The sequence below is a fragment of the Vulpes vulpes genome, chromosome 1 (genome assembly GCF_048418805.1).
Source record: "Vulpes vulpes isolate BD-2025 chromosome 1, VulVul3, whole genome shotgun sequence".
NCBI lineage: Eukaryota > Metazoa > Chordata > Mammalia > Carnivora > Canidae > Vulpes > Vulpes vulpes.
In genome coordinates this window covers 53,597,509-53,619,023 of record NC_132780.1, presented here as the reverse complement: position 1 = coordinate 53,619,023, position 21,515 = coordinate 53,597,509, and the positions used below count along the sequence as shown (strand labels likewise).

General features: G+C 42.2%; 1 protein-coding gene across 3 annotated transcripts in view; it reads right to left on the bottom strand.

Moving 5' to 3' along the window:
- Positions 1-21,515, bottom strand: part of ARHGAP18 (Rho GTPase activating protein 18) — a 116,841-nt gene that overhangs the window by 10,807 nt on the left and 84,519 nt on the right. For all 3 annotated transcript variants that reach the window (XM_026013392.2, XM_072764546.1, XM_072764543.1), the window contains exons 8-12: positions 18,020-18,097; positions 15,855-16,014; positions 13,525-13,607; positions 8,728-8,934; positions 7,765-7,905 (exon numbers count right to left, since the gene is read on the bottom strand). In XM_026013392.2, coding sequence (XP_025869177.1) covers positions 7,765-7,905; positions 8,728-8,934; positions 13,525-13,607; positions 15,855-16,014; positions 18,020-18,097 — 669 coding nt within the window. The remainder of the gene's footprint in view (positions 1-7,764; positions 7,906-8,727; positions 8,935-13,524; positions 13,608-15,854; positions 16,015-18,019; positions 18,098-21,515) is intronic.

Below are 21,515 nucleotides of genomic sequence, written 5' to 3'. Positions count from 1 at the left end.
CAACAGGCATGATCATTAAGCCAAATAGTCTGTTTTTAACTTGAACCACAGTAATAACTGAACCTGTGAATAGTATAATCTTTGTAACTTTCACATTTTTTGTGTGTGTGTCTTAACAGCTGTGACTCTCTTATTTTTTTAATGTTTATTTTTGGTGTGCTGGTGAGCTGAAGTTATGTGATGTACGGCAAGACTGGAGAACAGTATTTCACTAACACAACCTTAAAATTTAGTCACAAAGGATTTTACAACTTACAAAATAATTTCTTATGCATATAAAAACTGTTACAATGGAGAAAATCATCTCATATGGTCCTCACATGTTTTATATATTGAACAAAAGAATATTTTTAAAAACAAGATTTTAGGGCAGCCCGGGTGGCTCAGTGGTTAAGCATCTGCCTTTGGCTCAGGGCGTGACCCCAGGGTCCTGGGATCGAGTCCCATGTCAGGCTCCTTACGGGGAGCCTGCTTCTCCCTCTGCCTGTGTCTCTGCCTCTCTGTGTCTCTCATGAATAAATAAACATAAAAATTTTTTTAATATATTTCATTTCTTATTATTTCCTATTTGGTTAAATAGAAAATGACTTCAGCATTTCTTCATAACATGTAGATAAACACTGCATTGCTCATATTTTTGCACTCTAGATTAGAAATTCAGTGTCAGACCTTTAAAAAATATTAATTTCTTTTTTTCATTAAAAGCTAAGTTAAATGTAAGCTGACATTTTTAATGCTACAGAAAAAAATATTTTATCTTCAACAGGGCAAAGTGAAAAAACAACTTTCTTAAGAAAGAGAATATAACACATATTTTAGGAAATTAAACAAGGACATTTTAGCAAGGTGCCTTAAACTAAAATGGCATATTTATCACCTTAGTCCGACTGGAAGTGAGACATGGAAGCATTCTCTGCCATCTTGAACTGCCTAAGTCCTGACTATAATAGACCCTCTATTATCCAAATGCTTAAACTTTTATCTAAATCAGATTCAGAGACTTTTAAAGAACCTGAAATAGCTTCTATAGGAATATGCATTTAATTTACAACAAAACTAAGTTTTTCTCCTCTAATATGGTATTCTTTATGCACTATAATAAAAATCACAAACGTCTTCAAAAAAAAAAAAAAAAAACAAGATTCTGCGCTTGATACTATACTGTGATTTTCCCCGTAAGTCCCCAGGTAGATCCAGACACTGTTTCCAGACCTAAAGCAGATGCTTAAAACAGTATCTGCAATGATGCTCTGGGTCAGAGCTGTTAAATGAAACCAGAAATGGAATTCTAAACAGGGTTGTGACCAGACATGCAGCCCTGGCTATAAACAACCCAGAATCCACACCACACTGCTGCCAACTCCAAGATTTTCTAGAAGAGAATGGCAGAAAGTAGCAGCAACAGATTTCTTTTCCAAGCCCAAAATCCTAAATGTTAAAAAAAAATTTTTAAGATTTTTATTTATTTATTTATTCATGAGAGAAAGAGAGAGAGAGAGAGAGGCAGAGACACAGGCAGAGGGAGAAGGAGGCTCCATGCAGGGAGCCTGACTTGGGACTCGATCCCAGGACCCCAGGATCATACCCTGGGCTAAAGGTGGCGCTAAACCTCTGAGCCACCCGGGCCGCCCCTAAATGTTAAATCTTATAAGATCATCTTGGACCTTTTAGCAAGTCAGGTAAGCTCTCTAAATATGGGTTCCTCAATTATAAATTTAGGGTGTGACATGAGATCATCCTGAGCTAACACTGAAGTTAACCACAGAGGGAATATTCCCTCTACCAAGGAGGGAAGATGTGAGGAGCTCAGCTTATTTGGCAAAATCTCTTTCTCATAAATGTACAGCTTCCGAGGGTGCCTGGGTGGTGCAGTACGTTGAGCATCCAACTCTTGTTTTTGGCTCGGGTCATGATCTTGATCGCATGGTGGGTGAGACTGAGGCCCAAGTCTGGCTCCGAGCTCAGTGCGGAGTCTGCTTGGGATCCTCTCCCTGTCTCCCTTTGCCCCTCCTGCTCGTGCTCCCTCTCTAATAAATGAATCTTAACAACAACAAAAAGTACAGCCTCCCTTTACGCTGAAAGGTGAGCTTGAATGATAGTAGAAAAATCACAGATCAAAGTCCTCAATGGACTTGAGACCCACATGATTCAGCAATTCATAACCAGATGCTCATCAAAGCGGCCCCAGGCCCTTATAAGGCAGAGATGCAATGTGAAGAAATTATGTGTGAAATGACAGGATATCTATGATTTCCTTATAAGTACTAGAAGGAAACAAGGTGTGGGAGACAGGATGGAATGAGATTAGAAAAATAGGTGTGATCACTGGTGATAGGTTTATGGGGTTCATATACTACTCTGTTTTTTGTATCTAGGTAAGAAAAAATCCGTAATACAATTAAATATAAATACACACACATACGTACCCAGTGGGGAGAATCATACTCACAGTTTTTATACAGTACACATGCCAAGGTCCTGCTCTGAGAGGTTCTGACTCAGTGGGTCCAGGGAGCAGCCCAGTCATGTTTTATAAAGAATGCTACTACAGACAACCCTATTGCATACTCTGGATAAGATAGCATCAATCTGGCCCTACCCCTCATTTTATAGCGGAAAGTAAGGCGCAGAGAGATAAAATGATTTGCTATTAATGTCCCAGTGATGGCAGAGCTAGAGCTATATCCTCAAGCCACAACTTCCAGTACGTGATATAGAGTGTATATACCCGTGTGTGTGTGTGTGTGTGAGATATCAGTCCCAACCACACTTTGAAGGCTGTCAAAAAAATGGTTATTTTTAATGGTCTACCATTTTGTTGTTTTTCACTAAGTGTTTCCTTCTGGTGCAAATGATGTGTCCTTAGTATTCAAGAAAGTCACATTTGTATCAAACAACTTATGTGCTGTACTCATTTAAAAACATTTGTCATATTAAGTAGATACTGTGTCCCTTACAATCTGGTTCAAACTATTAATTTATCTAGTCAAGCAAATCTCAATAACATGAACCCTGAGTACATATGGTCAGCATTAATAGCATACAGAATGCTTTAAAAATATATATATATTGCCCTGATGACTTTTCATGATCTACAGTCTCTTGTCTTTCCTTCCTCAATCCCTGGCAATCCGGCTTCTTCCAACCGTAGTTACTGACTTTGGAGAAAGTCAGGAGTGACCTTTCAATGCAGAATGCACTGACCTCTGCCCAAAGTTAGCCTTCTCCAGCCTCTCTCTAGCACGTGGTACACTAACCAAGCTCCTTTCCCTACCCATCTTCGTCCCTGGGCCTCCAAGTGCTGTAATCTTCCACTTCCTCTGACTTCCTACTATTTCTTGGCCTCTTTGACCAGCTCCTCTCCCATGGCTCACCACTAAAACACTGGCATCTTTGGCTTCCACGGCAATCTCTGTGCTGATCCCAAAGGCACACCTCCAGCTCTGGGCCTTCTGAGCTACAGCCCCGTGGAGCCAAAGTGCTTTCACACAGAGGGTCAACTATCCGTGTCAAGAACTGACTACCTCAATTAAGAGTCCGTTCCTTTTGCTGAGTGCTTTCTATCAATGATAAAATCACCCACGGCAAAACCAGCGAGTCATTCTAGATTCCTCCTCATTCTACATTCCTCGTATCCAGTTAGTTTCCACATCTTGTCGGTCCCCCCAGCTCACACTTAACACTTCTTTCCATTCCCATCGCTGGGTCTTGGCACGGCCCAGGACTGTGGTTAAAAGCTATACATAGAACACACGTTAATAATGGCAGTCCTACGTGTTCACTGTATTACTACCCACGAGCTGGGACCCAGGAACACAACTCTCTCAGAGTTTTTCTGTGACCTCTAAGGAAATAGGGGATATGAGTAAAGAGACTCAGATTTAAGATCATACAGATTTGGTTTCAGAGTCCAGCCCCACCACTTCCTATCCAGATAACCTTAAGCAAGTTACTTGAGATTGCTGACCCTCACTTTCCTCATCTATAAGAAATGAGACAATAATACCGTACACTTCAATTAAACTCCTGTAAATATTAAATGAGATGATGTTTGCAGAAAATGTTTAGCAGCATGCCTGACCTCTGGCAAGCACTCAAAATAATGACACTTATTACCCCTTGCAAGTATGGCTGCCTTCGCTAATTTGCAAGTTTTCTCCAACATATTATGAATATCTTCCAACGTCAATATACACCCTTGTATTTCCGTGATATTTCGCTACGTAAATGCGCCATAAGGTATGGAACTCCTCGTACCCTTTCGGGCTATTTCTGGTTCTGGCCAGCATAAAGAATACGGCAAGGAACTTAAGCATAAGTCTTTGCATGCTCGTCTTACTACTCCCTTTGAAGGAATTTCTGAACACAATGAAAAGTACAGTCTTCAGGCCTCTGCCATATGCTCATGACTCTCCGGGGAGAGTCCACCAAATTATGTGCCCCCAATGGCGATGAAATTAGGGGCACCACCTACCCAACCTCCTGTGTTTCACTGCTCCAAACTTTCCTTCACCTGACATCGCAGCAATGATTTGAACATGCAAGTGTAACCCTGTGACTCCTGGGGTCAAGATTTGCCCGAGTGGAGGTCAGGCTCCTCCCAGAGACCCCGCCTGGCCTTCCTTCTGCCCCTGCTCCTCCACGTGCCTCACTGGCCCCTAGGACCTAATTTTCCCACCAAACACCCTCAAACATCCCTACTTCTTTTTCTAACATGAGTCTCACCCTCAACACGCCCTGACTGGAAACCGTGATCTTCCCTGCTGAAGGGGCAATTCCATCTTTCCAATTTCTCCGGCCAAAAACCTTGGAGTCACTTGTTATTTCTTTCTCTTAAAATTCGTATCATTTCAACTTGAAGAAATCCCAAGGACTCTGACATCAAAAGACACAGAATGTGACCGTGTCACCTCAGGCACTAGTATCCTGGTGTCCTGCTTGCACCGAGACATGAACTTCTCCCTCTGATGTGGTCTCCCCATCGATGTGGCTCTCCCACAGTCTATCCTCAACACAACAATCCAAGGGCACATCTTAGGACATAGAGGTTCAAGCCTTAGCTCAAACCCTGCAACGACCCCACTTCACTCAAGATACGTCCAAATTCCTGAAGATGGCCTACAAGGCCCTACGTCATCTCCTGGTCCTGTGGTCCCTGTGATCCCATCTCCTACTGCTGTCCCCCTTGCCAGCCCACTCCAGTCACAAGCACTGCTTGCTGGTCCTCAAATACCCTCAAGCAAGTTCCTACCAAGAGGCTTTTGACAGACTATTCCTTCTGTTCTTCCTGAGAGAGACATGCACCTTGGCACCCCGTCCCTCCTTCACATCTTCACACAAATGAACAATACCTAGACCACCCACCTTAGTATCGCAAGGGCCTTCCTCCTTTCTTTGACTCCCTTTTTCTGTGCTATTTTTATTATTTTTAGAGCCCTTCTCACGTAGTAACATACGATGTAATTCACTTACTAATTCTTAGTTACAGAATTTAAGCTGCACAACAGCAGTCTCTGCCCGTATTTCAGGTGCCTAGAACAGTGCCTGGCACATGACAGCCATACAGTAAACAGCTGCTTAGCAGATGAATAAAATACCCTGGCCAGTTTTAGGCTCCGTAATCTCATGCTACACATTCAAGTGATTTGGGGAAAAGTAAGGAAACACAAATTACTAAGAATGTGACTGGGCAGCTAACCACAAAATAGCTGGCCCATGTTCCATCCAGTAACTTGAGTGTTGTTCTGTCATCGTTCTCTGTGTGTTGTCGTTCTCGCTAATAAAATGGCAGCACCTTGAACAAAAAACTCTGGCAACTGCTTGAAAATTTTAGTCAAGATGACGGACCCAATGAACCTCCACCTCGGGTCCTGACTACCTCTGGGCCACGCCTCTGCCAGAGGCTTCCTCTGCTAGTGAGAGCTCTTTATGCAATTTGCTGCCTAAACACCTACGTGCTTTTCACACCCAGCTCTCCTTCCCAGGAAGCCTCTCAGAGGCCCACTTCCTGTTCCACAGCCCCGGGAACCCTGATCAGGCTTTCAGTCCCACACCTGTGGCACCTGTAAGCTCGACCCTTCTGGACCCGCAGCCCCTCCAGCTCCCTGAGGGTGAGCACCAGCCTTGCCATCTTCCTCTGAATACCTAACAGGGAGTGGGGGCTCAGCACCAAGCAACAGTTAGCAGCATTCTGGTAAAAGAACTGAGTTTCTCAGAAGAGAAAAGCAACACTCAGAGAGACTGAGTAACAGCTAATACATGATAAAACGGAGACTTAAATCCACGTTTGAATCCCAAGGCTTAAAATGACAAGATGGCTTCTACGTAGTACGGAGATCATTCTCAGACCATCTCACCTTGTTAATCCAAAGTACGAACTAAAGAAATCTAATTTAATACAAATTCTCTAGAAATAACAACATGATGTAAACATTTCATCTCTAAAACCTAACTTTTAAATTTTTTGTCCAGGGTTTTATTATTTAAAAGGTACAGCATAAATGTTTCCTTGGATGTATGACATACCTCACATTGTACTACCTTATAAAAAAGGCAGGGCTATAAAACCATCTAAGTTAATACGAATAAGCAGAGCTACAGAACAAAATGATATTCATGTATTTGTAATGATTTTAGGGGAAATGAAATGTTCTAAGTTAAATGAAAATGGTATGTCAAAAATCCTTTCTAACCTGTGACAAGAGCAAGCCCTTTCTCAAAATAATAAAACAGTATCGACAATTCCCTTTTACTACATTTTATGTCCTTAAAAATACTTAAAAATTGACCAAAAATATTTCATGCCAAACAATGTTATTTTTTTGATGGCGAGAGGCACAATATAGAATATATATGTGTGTGTGCTTATATATACGTATATTTTATAATTACTAGATCCTTAAGTAGGCCAAAGCCAAAGCCAAGGCCAAAAAAAAAAAGGGGGGGGGGGGGATCACAGCCTGATAATTGCATTTCCACATTATTCCACAAGATGTCAGCATGTAACTGAATAACCTCAAAGGTGGCGGTGCTGGTGGTGGGGGTGTCTCCACCATAAACAGAACAATAGAAACCCTTCCGTTTCCTGATCTTAACTTAGAGCTTTGGTAACTCACTTCATAAATGTGTCTTCATGTATATTTTACTATTTTAAACCTGATTCTTAATACATTCTTACGGCAGTTTCTAAATGCTATTTAGGTATTTCTTTTTAAAACATTTTAATTTTCTTTATTGCAGCATACATCTCCCCGGATTCGGCGAGTGACCCAATGAAGAACTTACTGAAACCCAAGAAGGATCCTAGGCATAACCAACCATTGGTCTGTTTATCTGACTCCGTTATTTTTCCCCATCTGACAGATGAGAAAATGGAAAAAAAAAAAAAAAAAAAAAAAAGATCAGTGGTTCACACAGGGACGCCTTACTCAGTAGATTACACATTCGGTGGACAATGGCGTCTCCAGAGTCCTCTGTGTGTGGGGGGGGATGAGCGGGTGTGTGTCAAGACATTCCTCTTATTTTCCTTTGTTCCCCACTAACAGCTCATATGCTGAGTCACCAACACCCAAGCAACTGCTAGTATGATCATTACTAGGAGCACAGTTGCCCTTAGTGGGCCTTGAACTCGTCCATAGCAACTGGGCCCAGTAAGTGTGTGGAAGGTCCTGCTAACACAGAAACATATGAAACTCCTTCTGGTGCGTGTGAAAGTAAGAACAATACTGACATCTGCATAAACACGTATCGGCAAGTTTCTCTTACATCGTTTGTGTTCTTATCCTGCTTTTCATATTTTTCTCGGTCATAAGCCATTTTCTTCAGCAGTTTCTTCATGGCTTTTTTATCTTTTTTATGATTTTCAGTGTTCTGCTTCCTCACTTGGTTGACAATAAACTTGGGAATCTATGGAGAAATAGAATTAAGTTTGGGGAGGAAAAAGAAGTGGCATGACTTTTGAGCTCTAGAAAAGGTTTTATCTTTATATTTTAAATGTGGAGACAAGTAAAGGTTTTGACCATTTCATCAGACCCATAAGACCATGCTATTTTATACATGCACTATTCATTAAATATGAAAAAAATGTATCGTATTATTCATTCATCATGAGGACAGAGCATGCATAAGAAGTAATTTATCCCCATTGTGTAGGTTGGGTTCAAAAAGAGGCTTGGTAAAGTTCAAGGACATAGTGTCCATCTTCTATGCCTTACATGCCAGGATTAGAGACTGCCTGAGGAGACTGGCCTTAGGGACCACTACGTAGAAGGTTGGTCCCTTTCGCAGCCACCTGTGAACAACCCAGCCTTTAGCTAACTTGCAGTCCCTTCTAATAACCAGCTAGCCTCGCCTCAAAAGAGAAAGAAAAACTCATCAATAAAAGCTGACAGGTATCTAGCAATAATACCTTTTTTCTAGGAAAAATCGATTCTCAGAAATTACATGAGCAAAAATAAAATATTTTAGAAGTTTCCAAACTGAAACAATGAAATAATGCTGGCATTTTAAAAACTGAGATTTAATAAATGGACATTGGTTTTTTTATTTTAATTCCAGTGTAATTAACCCAGTGTTATATTAGTGTCAGGTGTATGAACATCAGTTTTTTTTTAAAGTCACATTGGAATCACTTCTACTGGTTTGCTTTTTAGAGAAAATATAACCATAAAAAGACTTTAGAATCTAGATATCACTACTCATTAACAGAACTTAAAGATATATACTTACTGTCCACAGAAGTTGCTGATACTTAATCAATAAATGCATGATGTTCGCTGTCCCAGCTGCCATTATGAATTCTCGCTGTTCATTGGACTTCAAGCCTAACGCATGACACATGAAGAGATTCGGGGCCATGACCATTGCTACATTCATGGTTGTCATCTTATTTTTCTCTCTATTGTCTATTACTCTTTGGAGAAATTCAAGCAGGGCCTGAAACAGAAATGACTCTTTGAGATTTGTGTTTTCATGAAGATAAAAGAGATTTAAAAGCATTGTTAACGTATGGGATTTTTACTTAGTTAAAAAATAAGTTGTGCATAATCACCACAGTTGGCTAAGGGCATGCGAAGGGCCCTGCCATCAAAGCTTCTCTGTCTGGTTAGCACCTCAACGTGGCACTGGGCCTGGGACAGACAGGACACCGTCGGAACCAGGCATGGATGGAGGCGCTCAGACATAGGGCCCACGGGAGCCACGCAGCACTGAAAAGCTGCTTTTCATACAAATATTCATATTTCATATTTCATACAAATATTCACTTGCTTCACGAAGTACTTAACTTTTATCTTTAGTAATTAAAAAAACAGAAAAGAAAGAAAAGAGAAGAGAAGAGACAGAAGAGAAGAAAAAGAAAGAAAAGAAAAAAGAAAAGAAGAAAAAGAAAAAAGAAAAAGAAAAAGAAAAAGAAAAAGAAAAAGAAAAAGAAAAAAAAGGAGAGGAGGGGAGGGGAAGGGAGGGGAGGGGAGGGGAGGGGAGGGGAGGAGAGGAGAGGAGAGGAGAGGAGAGGAGAGGAGAGGAGAGAGGAGAGGAGAGGAGAGGAGAGGAGAGGAGAGGAGAGGAGAGGAGAGGAGAGGAGAGGAGAGGAGAGGAGAGGAAAGGAAAGCTCTCTTAGGCTCATTTAATCTCAGGTACTCGACAGCCAGTTGACAAGAAACCTAGAAGAATGGAGACTGCCATGTGGAGGAAGGGAGCGTGAAAAGAGACCAAGGAAAGAGTCTTTAAAAACTGAGTAAATAAAAAGGAACTTTTCACCAGAACAGGCTGGTTTCTGTGGATGAGGAAATGAGGTATGTAAGTGATGCTACCACAGGTCATCAAGCTGGCAGATGGAGGACAGGGTCTACCTGGCTTTTGTTTTGGAATTCTTAACTACACTTAACTACAAAAAGAACCGTGTTTTCATATTTAGCTTAAAATCCCTGAAAGGTGAAATAAACTCTATCGAAGTGGGGGAAAAAAAAAGAAACAGCGTTCATTTCTCAGAAGATTTAGGGGGAAAAAGAATTCCTGTGTTAACAGGTGGATCTTAAATCAAGTTTAGCTGCTATATAGACTTCAAAAAATTGAAACAAACTAAAGGCACAGCCTCAATATCTAACAATAAGATTTATGTATCTAATTTCTGGTACAGTGCTCAGAAAGTTAAATTGTAATCTAAGCATAAGGTTATACAGTAACAATACCTTCTCAAATGAGGACAAAAGATTAATTGGTGAGGTCCAGGGGAAAAAAATTTTATTTTGCACCAGAGACCAGAATAATTATTCAGGGACCAGTGTATCTCTTTCTTTACAAAGTGTAAATGATAGAGATTAGGTAATAAACCACTTTAATTGTGGTGTGCATATGCAATAAGACTATCCAAACTATTACTATCAGAATATTAGAATATGCATGTGTGCCGATATGAAATTAATAAAATGTTAGCCTGGCCCTTGCCAAAAGCACTTCATCTTCAGACATATTTTTTCTTTTTTTTTTAATTTTTTTTTTTAATTTTTAATTTTTATTTATTTATGATAGTCAGAGAGAGAGAGAGGGAGAGGCAGAGACACAGGCAGATGGAGAAGCAGGCTCCATGCACCGGGAGCCTGACGTGGGACTCAATCCCGGGTCTCCAGGATCACGCCCCGGGCCAAAGGCAGGCGCCAAACCGCTGCGCCACCCAGGGATCCCCAGACATATTTTTTCTTACCTGACACAGAAGAAGTGACCTTGCTAAAAAAGTATCAGAGGCAGCTGGGTGCCTCAGACAGTTAAGCCTCCCACTGTTGATCTCAGCTCCCCTGTCAGGTTCCTCGAGGGGCATGGAGCCTGCTTAAGATGCTCTCTCTCCCTCTGCCCCTCCCCTCACTCTAAAAAAAATTTTGAAAAGCATCACTAGTCTGGTGTCACACAGCCTCACTGGTCTCACTCCCTGAAAACCAGTTTGAGTTCCAGCACAATTAGTTATTAGCTGTGTGAGATCTTAGGGTAAACTTCCAACATATGTGCCCTTTAACGTCTTCGTATTCATAAAACAGGAATACTAATCTCCCAGCCTGCCAGGATTGAGCAGGACAATGTTACAGAGCTAACTTCCTAAAGATAAATACAAATAAATGAGTAAATAAACACCAATAATTATATTAACACAGATCCCCCACTGATATCTTAACATCAATCCTTTCTTCCTCCAAGTTAAAAGTAGTTATGATCACTGATCCAAAAATACAATAATCCAAGGTCAAAAACAACAACAACAACAAATCCTGGTCAAGCAGTTTTCCCAAACACCTGTCTCTTTAGGCTTAAAGTAGGACATGGTGCTTAATGCAGTGCCTCCTAACCCTTCGATGTGCTCTAGTAATAGTCTGCAAAGGTCACACCCATGATCATGTTCCTCCAGATAGGAACTGACTTTTTACTAGGCTTGTAAAAATTGGGGAATTTTGCATTAAGCTTCTTGAAATTACCTTGTGATAGAGTTTTCCTTCACTTTGAACTAAATGTAAATGGCTTATTTTCTCGTGCCTATGGCATTCTTGGTTCAATGTTTCTATTATTAGAATTCTTGTTTGAAACATTCATCAAGACTAGCTAAAATTAAGATTTTAAATAAAGGTTAATTATTAAATTTACACTTTTTTGACATTTTCCAATTTTGTTATCCCAAAAAAGTATTTCCCACTTTATTTATAAAACTGTACTCCCGGGCAGCCCGGGTGGCTCAGCGGGTTAGTGCCGCCTTCAGCCCAGGGCATGATCCTGGAGTCCCGGGATCGAGTCCCACGTAGGGCTCCCTGTATGGAGCCTGCTTCTCCCTCTGCCTGTGTCTCTGCCTCTCTCTCTCTTTCTCTGTGTCTCTCATGAATAAATAAATAAAATTTAAAAAAAATGAAACTGTACTTCCAGTAACCTTATAAACAAAAATTAAAACTATTCTAAAATTTTAAAAACTATTTTTTCAAACAATTTTCAAAACAGTACACCGCCTGGAATTCTGAAGGCAAATTCTGAAATTGCATTGTAGACCACCTTTTCCCAACAGTAACCATACTGGAATAAGTGTCTCCTCTCACAATTATTTGAACTCAGTTGAATGCAGACATGTTTTAAGGAAATCCTGTGTCTTTCAATGCCCGCCTTATACTGTCATTCACAGGGCCTTTGCACACAGGTATCTCTATGTGAAGGAGAAAAAGATGGATTAAATTTCTCTTTCAGGGCTCTGTGTCAGGGCATAGCTGACAAGTAGGCTGGAAATAAGTCCCCACGCCATTTCTACTTCGACCACAATCTACACTTACCCAGCAACCCTGGTCACACAATGTTCAAATGTGACCCTTTCTGGAGTTGGCCTCTGTCCCCAAAAAAAACCAACATCTAATGCTGCCTTCTCAGCATGTGACCATCAGTGAAGCAAGAGATTTTTTTTTTCCTCCTGACTTATTAGTAAAGGGAGTAAGTCTTTGGAAGTTCTCCCGTAGAGAAGCAGGGATTTTACTCCAGTAATCCTCGTAAACTCTTTCATCCAGAAAAGTTGACTATTAACATTCATTCCATGGGCATGAAAGAACTACCACCCAGCTTCAGTTCAAGGAGTCTTAATGAGGTACAGCAAAAACTCTCAAGATTTACCAACTGGTTTTGTTTTCTTGACATGAAATTTCTTGGCATGATTTTTCATTTTAAATAGAAAGAAATGTGGGGAGCCAAAGGGCAAGGGTTCTGCCGTTAGCCATATAAAAACAATTTATTAAGGCAATGGCAAAACTTAAAGCCAATACTGTTTTTAAACTATATTTTAGAAGTTTCCTTTCTCTTTCATAAGTTTATAATTAACCTGCGCAACTACTCTATAAACTTTTGCTGTTAAGAAAATAAATCAGTAGGAATAATCCACTGGTTATTCTAAAAGCCTCTGACAATGCTTATTATAAATGGTATTAAATCATATAGACCAAGTCACTTTGAAATGATGATGTAAATCAAAACCTCAGGGTAAGCCCTTAGAGAAATAATTAGAATTTATTTGAGTCGGTCTATCTTTTGGCTAACCAAACACTTGAAAATCATCATTACGACTTACTTCAAACTATACTGCCTAGAACTACAAATACAACATCTTTAGGCTGAACAGTAGGTTATATCTGACGAGTCTTATTACTTCCTTTTTAAACATCCATTTTTTTACTTACTACATGTTCATTAAATAAATTTGGAAAATGTAGGAAAATAAAAAGGAAAAACCAAAAGCACCCATGTTTCCATCAAATAAAAAAAAATGAACCTTGTTCATTGGTTTTGGTAGAAGTGTTACAGCAAAAATTAAATACTTGATAATACTTTTAACAGGATTAGCCTAGTAAATATGGTAATAAAGAGTTAAAACACTTCCACCATCTATCTTTAAAAGTTGGTCTTTTCTTTGTAGCCTACTGCAAACATGTCCATGAAAACACCACATTGTTTTGCGACAAATAATGAGAAATTCCTCTGCTTTTCTGAGGGATATTTAATGTAAATGAATCCACTGACCTTAAGTGTGTCTCTGTTTGCATCAGGCAGGAGGATGACAAGAAGGTTCAAAGCCTGGAGTTGTTGCTTCCTGGTTGGAAGATCTGCAGACAGATTAAATAAATCTGAACTCTTTACCAAACCTTTTTTTTAATATCCTTTTTTCATTTTGTAAGAAAAAAGTTATTTGGCACAAACATGACTATGAAATGTAAGACATAACAACCGAGCAGCGAGCATTCTTGAGAGTGTGTTCGAGAGAGATGAGGACAAGCAGCTGCTGCGTTAGAGCTTTCTCTCTCTCCGAATGCTCACTTCCAACTGTGATCATATGATGAGCGGCCTTATGTTTGCAGACACACAACAGTGCTTTGGAAATCATTTCAACTTCTGTGTGATAATTATTTCCCAATGAAGAGACACAGAAAGTTGGACCTCCCATGGTATGGGGTCAGGGGGCATCTGCAACAGTGAAGTTTGTTTCTTCACTGGTGAGTGGACAAATCCCATGGTAAGGGCCCATCGATTCCAAGAGGAATATGTAACACTGAGCCCGGAACACAGTAAATGCTCAATAAATGTCTGTGGAATGAATCGGAAAACCAACTCACAATGACTGAGTCCAAGAGGTACATTATTATCATGGATATTGATCATTTTTAGTAGCCCTTAACCCCTGTAAGTAATACACCTGGATATCTGGAGTCATTCTGGTACTTTGCTCTTTAGGAATCAATTTGTCCTTGAACCAATAATCAAAGAGTGTATGCCAAATAGCATAACTTAACCATTAAAAATATTTTAAACACAATGTGATTTCAGTCATGTCTCCCCTCGAAATTCTGAAGGAATATGATATGAGATGATACCTGGGAATCATCTCAACAATACATGCCTTAAGAATAGCCTGGAAAACAATAGAATATTATTCAGCTGTTAAAAAAAAAACAAAAACAATGAATGAAATCTTGCCATTTGCAACAACATGAATGGACCTTGAGGGCATTATACTAAGTAAAATAAGACAAAGACAAATACAGATGATTTCAGTTCTATGTGGGATCTTAGAAAACAAACAACAAAAACTAAGATCATAGATACAGAGAACAATTGGTGGAAGCTGCAGGGAGGGGGGTGGGAAGGGGGTCAAAAGGTACACCTTTCAGTTATAAAATAGCTAGGTTATGGGGACACAATGTACAGCACGGTGACTACAGTTGATAACAACATATTGCACATTTGAAAGTTGCTAAGAAAGTTGATCTTAAAAGTTCTCATCACAAGAAAAAAAATTCTGCAAGAGCGTGCGGTGATGGGTGTTGACTTGATGTACTGTGACGATCCTTTCACGATATACACAAATACTGAACCATTATTTGTACATTAAGAATGTAGGTCGGGCAGCCCCAGTGCCGCAGGGGTTTGGCGCCGCCTGCAGCCTGGGGCGTGATCCTGGGGACCCGGGATCGAGTCCCACATCGGGCTCCCTGCATGGAGCCTGCTTCTCCCTCTGCCTGTGTCTCTGACTCTCTCTCTCTCTCTCTCTCTCTCTGTCTCTCTCTGTCTCTATGAATAAATAAATTAAAAAAAAAAAAACAATGTAGGTCAATTATATCTCCATTAAAAAAAAAAATGGAACAGCCTGGAACAGTTCTGGTGGACACTGTCGCTCGCCGTAATCATCAGCAGTGACGCCCTTTCCCTCTCATGGTGTCCCAGGTTGGAAGTTAAAAATATGGTCATTAGAATATGTTGATGGCATTTTTCCTTTTTTTGATGCCCTCCAGGACTCAAGGGAATAACGACAGCAGTATGTAAACCTCCTAAGATCTCTGTGTTCACCGGAAAAGAATCAAGAACCGATGGAGACGTTAACTTGGAGCTTGCCCAGGACCACAAAATGGCAAAATGTACGAAGTCTGCAGCCCCCCTCCGCGGAGGCAGCCAAGTAGTTTGTTCCATGTTTCTGCATGGCAATCTCAGAACTTAATTTTTCAGGAAAATAATCACTGCCTGTGCCACATCTCCTGTGCTCTTATGATAACTGTTAATCCGCAGCTTCTCCAGTAAGTGTTGCTTTTAACACTTGGCAAGAAAAACGTATCAGATCTGACATGACTCATCCTATTACACAAGAAATGTGAAGTTCCAGGCTTAACAAGAAAATGCATTGTATTGCTGACTGGGCGTGCAATCAACCTGCCCCTGAGGGGAGCGGCCTGTCATCCCTGTAGGGGGAGATGCGCATTCGAGGAGGCTGAGGTCGCTGCCCACCAGGGTGGACCAGTGGACGAGGTTCTGCTCTCTGTGCTGCGGGGTGGTCGGTGTGGGCGGCGGGAGAGGGCGCTTACCCTGGACAGCCTGGAAGGCCCTGAGGTACTCTACGCTGAGCAGCGGCTGGGGCAGCTCCCGGATGAAGAGCTTCAGCAGGCTGGCTGCGTCGTGCTGCTTGACACTTTCCCAATTAAAAGTCCCTTCGTAGAACTTTGCTTCTAGTTCTTGGCAAAGATTCTGAAAGGCAGAAGGAAAAAAAAAAAAGAAGAAGCTACCAGTAAGTGCAGGGTTTTTTCTTTCCTCCTGCTGAGCCCATGATGCTACTCTTCCCGCTTTACAAGAGATTCTACTCTTCGGAGAAGAACCTGGAAGAACTAAGAGGTCAACAGTTCCCTGTCACTCAGAAAAATACGACCCTGCCAGGTGTACTTGACCATCGAAACCTTCCACCCCAGGCCGCAAAACCCGAGACCGTAGACATTTTCCTGAGGGCACGACAGACCTCACGCAGCAAAGTCTAACTAGAAGATTCCTTAAGACGGCCCCTGCATGTGGGGGCTTGGCTTAAGATACTCCAATTTTTCATTCAATCATTAAAAATCACTTTTAAAAACTCTGTTTTAAATCGCTCAGGAGCACATTCCGTGACAATATGGGTCCTCAGTCTCAGGGCCTAGTGCAGGAGGCCGCTTCCGACCGGTCACCTGGGAAATGGAAGAGGCCAGATTCCACAGCAGGTGAGGCCTGAAAACCCCTCAGGGTGCCTGCCTCGGCGCAGAGGAATGAGAGGCAGTGGCTCTACCGAGGATGCAGGTCTGCCAAGCTATTAGCAGTCACTTTAGCTTCACAGTGACTGTTTCCCACAGGCCTCTTGGCTGTGGCATAAATCCTATTAGGTTAGAAATCCTTCCAAGCTCCTGTCACGTCCTTGATGATTTTAACTGTTCTCCCGAAGAAGGTTCTTCGTTTTTCTGGTGAGGTGGAAACCTATTACGCTCTGCTCTTCCCTACGCAGCTCCATCCTCTCCTCCACCCGGCACAGCCCGACCAACAGAGGTGAGCCCAGATGGGGGATGGTGAAGGGACAGTCCAGAGGGGGATAGCGGGACGGCGACGGAAGGGAAGGAGGAAGGGATGTAGAGCGTAAGGAGGAGGACGGGAGGGGGGAGAAGAGAGGAGAGTACAAAAAATTGGGGGAGGGTTTAAATTATGTATAAGGAGCCGCTGCGGCCTGACGGGGCTGAGGCAATGGGCACTGCCGAGTCCACTGAGCCACCTTCTGAGGAGTCCCGGGAGCTGAGCTCGGCGGCCGTGTCCCGCCACTAGCGCGCCTGTGTTCAGACCGCGGGGCGGCAGGTGCAGGCCCAGGGGGGCGGTACGCTGCGGGAGTCAGTGCTGCAGCCGCAGGACCCGAGGGTTCCGGCCCGTGGGGACGCAGATCGTGCCTCGTCCCTCTCAGACTCCGGTTCTCTGCAGGACAACACGCTCCTCACCGGGGCTCACCCACAGTCTCTCGCTGCCCTAGGTGTCCGCGGAGGGCTGACACGCGGCGCCTTAGCAAAGCTCCACGGGCCGCAGCACGGCCTCAGGGACCTCGCAGGGGCAGGCGGCCAACCCGGGCACCAGAGCAGTGAGTGTGTGAGCGGGGCCGTCGGCTGCTCAAACCCGGGGCTCTGACGCGACTGTGTGGTGGGAGCCCTGCGGCCTCCGGTTCCAGCCTCCGGTTCCGAGGCTGAGGAGGCCCCTCGGCCCCGCTCCCCACCTGAGGCACCCCCCCGGGCCCACTCCTCACCTGAGGAGGCCCCCCGGGCCCCACTCCCCACCTGAGGAGGCCCCTCGGCCCCGCTCCCCACTGAGGAGGCCCCTCGGGACCTGCTCCCCACCTGAGGAGGCCGGCAGCCTGTCCCTCCGGCTTGTCCCTCCGTCGCAGCCCCCGCCCCCCCGGCTCTCCACGCCCAGCCTCAGCCCGTCACATGTTGACTCCTGTTCTGTCTTGGTCAGGAGGGAGCAGCGGCGGCTCTGCAGGTCCCGCATTGGCACCTCGGGGAGCCCAGCAAGGCCGCTGGGCCCCTTGGCCTCTTTGCTCACCAGAGCCTTACTCCCGCTACCCGGCCACTCTGAAGGACATTGACTCCCCACAGAGGTCGGCAGGGGCTCCCGGAGTGTACCCGGCCCTGGGCCTGGAGGCCTCCCCGCAGGCGGTGTCTCGTGGGGCAGCCGTGGTCTGGAGGACCGCGCTTACCCGGATTCTCGTGGCGGCCCCGGGGATCCTCAGCAGGCCTTCCGTTTCCAAGCCTCCCTCCTCGATTCGAGCAATCAGCTGCGAATAAACAGAAGAACGTTCTCACTCGGCAACTCGTTTCCACCCGTTTCCACCCGTTTCCACCTGTTTCCACCCTGACACGGGCTCGTCCCACACAAACACCCGCACGGCCGCCCTGGGAGCCGCCGCTACCACAGCCACAGCCCCAAAGCTCCAGGTGGAACTTGGAAAAGCGGGAGGACTCCTAGGTCCCCCCACTGCCCTCCCCGGGCCGAGACTGGAGATGCCCATGGTTTAAGAGCCACCACGACCACCCGTGCTTCTGCTTTTCCAGAAACATACATCCTGCAGTCAAATAACTCTTAGGAAATTCCAGGATTTGCACACTTACATCTCCTTTTTGGTTTGTTTGAAAGGATTATTTATGGTCTGAAGGAAAAAACAAGAACAAAACGAAACAAAACACCCTATTTGCAAATACTCATTTTTAAGCTTTTCAGCTTTTAGTCGTAACCCAAGATAAAAATCAGTTCCCTTAGAGGGCTTCTAAATCACACCTGATACCCAGCAAGTGCACACGGATCTAGCTCCAGAACCCCATTTAAAAAAAAGAAAGAAAGATTTTTGCAGGAACCCACAAGAAAAAAGGCAAACAGAGAAATGACAACGACACTGTTGGAAGGTAGGAAGAGGATTAAAAAATGGTTAATTCTTGGCAGAGTAATCTTCCAACTGAAATATGTATTCCCTGGGCGGGGCTCAAAGGCTTTAGGGGAAACTCTGCTATTTTAGGGAAATCAATCTCCTTGTCCTCAAGTTAAATATAAGGCAATTACCTAGCCTCACATAGCTGTTCCTCCCACCACGCACCCCAGCCCCAGAACAAAAGACAGACCTACTCTTCACTCATCCCCAAATTTGCTATGATCTCTCCACACACCCTTAAAGGCATAAAATCTTCCAGAGTGCCAAAGGATGTAAAATTTTATTTTTTTCCAGGGAAACTTCCTTTAATGATTTACCAAGGCTCTATAAACTACATAAAGCTTACCGTTTCTCCCTTGCTTATAAAAGTGTCTATTAGGAGCAAACCAAGGTATCATAAACTGAGGTCTTTTGACCTTTGTCTAGATGCTCTGAAATCAGATAGATTGTAGCATGTAGACACTGGAAGGGAGGCAATTTTTCTTTAATGACCTCATCTCTCCTATCCCTGGATTACAGCCAAAGAATGCACTGATCTTCAGGGAGTCAGGTAGGAATAAAGCAAAGAGTAGTTTCGAAAATTCCCCTAAGGATTTATTATTAGCTAAAGAAAGAACCATCTCTGGCCAGTCAAAGCAGTGCATGATTTTTAAAAATTCAACTAGAATGTTTCCCAAGACCACATTTTTCAAGTTACTCTAGATAATAAACCGAGGCAGAAAAACTTTACACGAATTATTTTAGATTAGATAGGCATTATTCAATAAAGGATTTAAAACCAAACTTATTCAGTGTTTGAACAATCTTCATTTTTATTTCATCTTATAAAATGTTTAAAATGATCTATTAGCAAAAAATAAAATGCTATGCCAGCTGCTAGAGCAAATTAGTTTTTAGCAATAGTATATGACTTTCAAATTTTCATTAAATATACAGGGAAAATGGATGACTTCTAAATAACTGAAAAAGAGTGAGTTCTGAATTTTTATATTTCTTTTTATTACTCTCTTATCTGGAATACTAGCATTCCATAAATACGTGTGTGTGTATGTATGTATGTATATATATATATATATATATATATATATATATATATATATATATTACCTGAAACGATGTCATGTGTTTTTTCATATTTCTCATTTTAACATTTTTAGCCACGTTATATTGCATTATTAAAATATAAATAATAAATACTTTATAGCTCTCCTTTTATTTTCAAGACTTAAAGATGGAAAATATTGATCTATATATTTTAATCATGCTCTTTTTTAGTAATTTGTCTCACAAGGGACATTGCATAATTTATCAGTAATATTCACAGCATTTCCTAAGATTCCATACTTATATGAATTTATGAATTGAAAATGAAGTCAGAAGTTTTGGACACAAATTATCTTTGATTTGGCTCAATAGTTTGACAGTGAGAACAGAATTTGCTAATTTGTCGAGAATTTCTCTACAGGTAAAAATTAAGAGTATTTTATTTCCCTAACTTATTCTGAGAATATGGTTTAAACAATGTGCCTCTGAACAAAAACGAGACAAACAAGAAAATAGGTAAAATTCACAGGTACTAGATAAGCTTTGTTAAAGCTCTTTTTGGGGGTATAACTCTTAATAAATAAGAAAGTATAATCCTTTAAAATCTAGTAATAAACCTTTTTGCAAGTTAGTGATTTCCAATTATTTCCTTTGTACAAAATTGAGGAAAAACCTAATTGAGGTGACAGTTGATCAATCAAAAAAAATATCTTTCAATGATAGATCACTGTGATTTTTTTTGCTTATAATTCAGAGGGGATGCAAATAGAGGAGTGTTATCTAACAGTAAACTCTTTAGACTCTCTTTTATTTTTCATGTGAACAAAAAAATCTTTAAGGCTGTTACCTAACAACTTCAAACTGGTTGGAAACCTGAGTCTTCAGAATATCGAAGAGACCAGAAATGTAAAATGACTAAACAAATAAGAAAACAATTTCCAGAGAAAATGATACGGAACTGCATGCAAACCTCAGCCTGATTAGGAGACCTCCCTAAATTTTTGTGAAGACCAAAACTTACTCTTCACTAATGTGATGATGAATTTGATAAAGTCAAGAGGGACACATCACTGGTTTTTTTTTCTTTTTTTTTTTGGTCAAACACCAATCTAGACGTTACTGTGAAGGTATTTTTGTAGATGTAATGAACATTTAAAGCAGTACATTTTGAGTACAGCGAAGTACTCTACATAATGTGAGCAGTCTTCATCCAGTCAGTTGGGGGACCTAACAGCAAGGACTGAGGTTTCCCAAAGAAACAGCACTTCTGCCTCAAGACTGCAACATGGAAAGCCTACAGGAGTTTCCAACCTACACATGTTGGACTCAACATTGTAACATCAACTCTTGCCGAAGTTTCCAGCCTCTGGACAGCTCTATTTCACACTTGCCAGCCCCCGCTCTCACGTAAGCCAATTCTCTAAAAGAAATCTCTCTATACGAACATGGCTGAGCATATGTGTGCTCGCACGCACACGTTATTGGTTGTTTTGTTGGAGAACCCATGTCTACCAGGAAAGGATACCGCTGAGATCCTTGCCTTGCACAGTCATCTGTGGTGGTAACATGCACCTTTTACTCAAATTAATATGAATATCTGGCCCACATTTGTCAGCGCCTCCCAGCTAATCACAGGCCCTGTTGAGCACTCTCCACACAGATACAAGCTCTGTAGGCAGTGGCTGGCAGAGGCTGCAGAGTAGAGCAACGTTCTTCAGGAGAAACG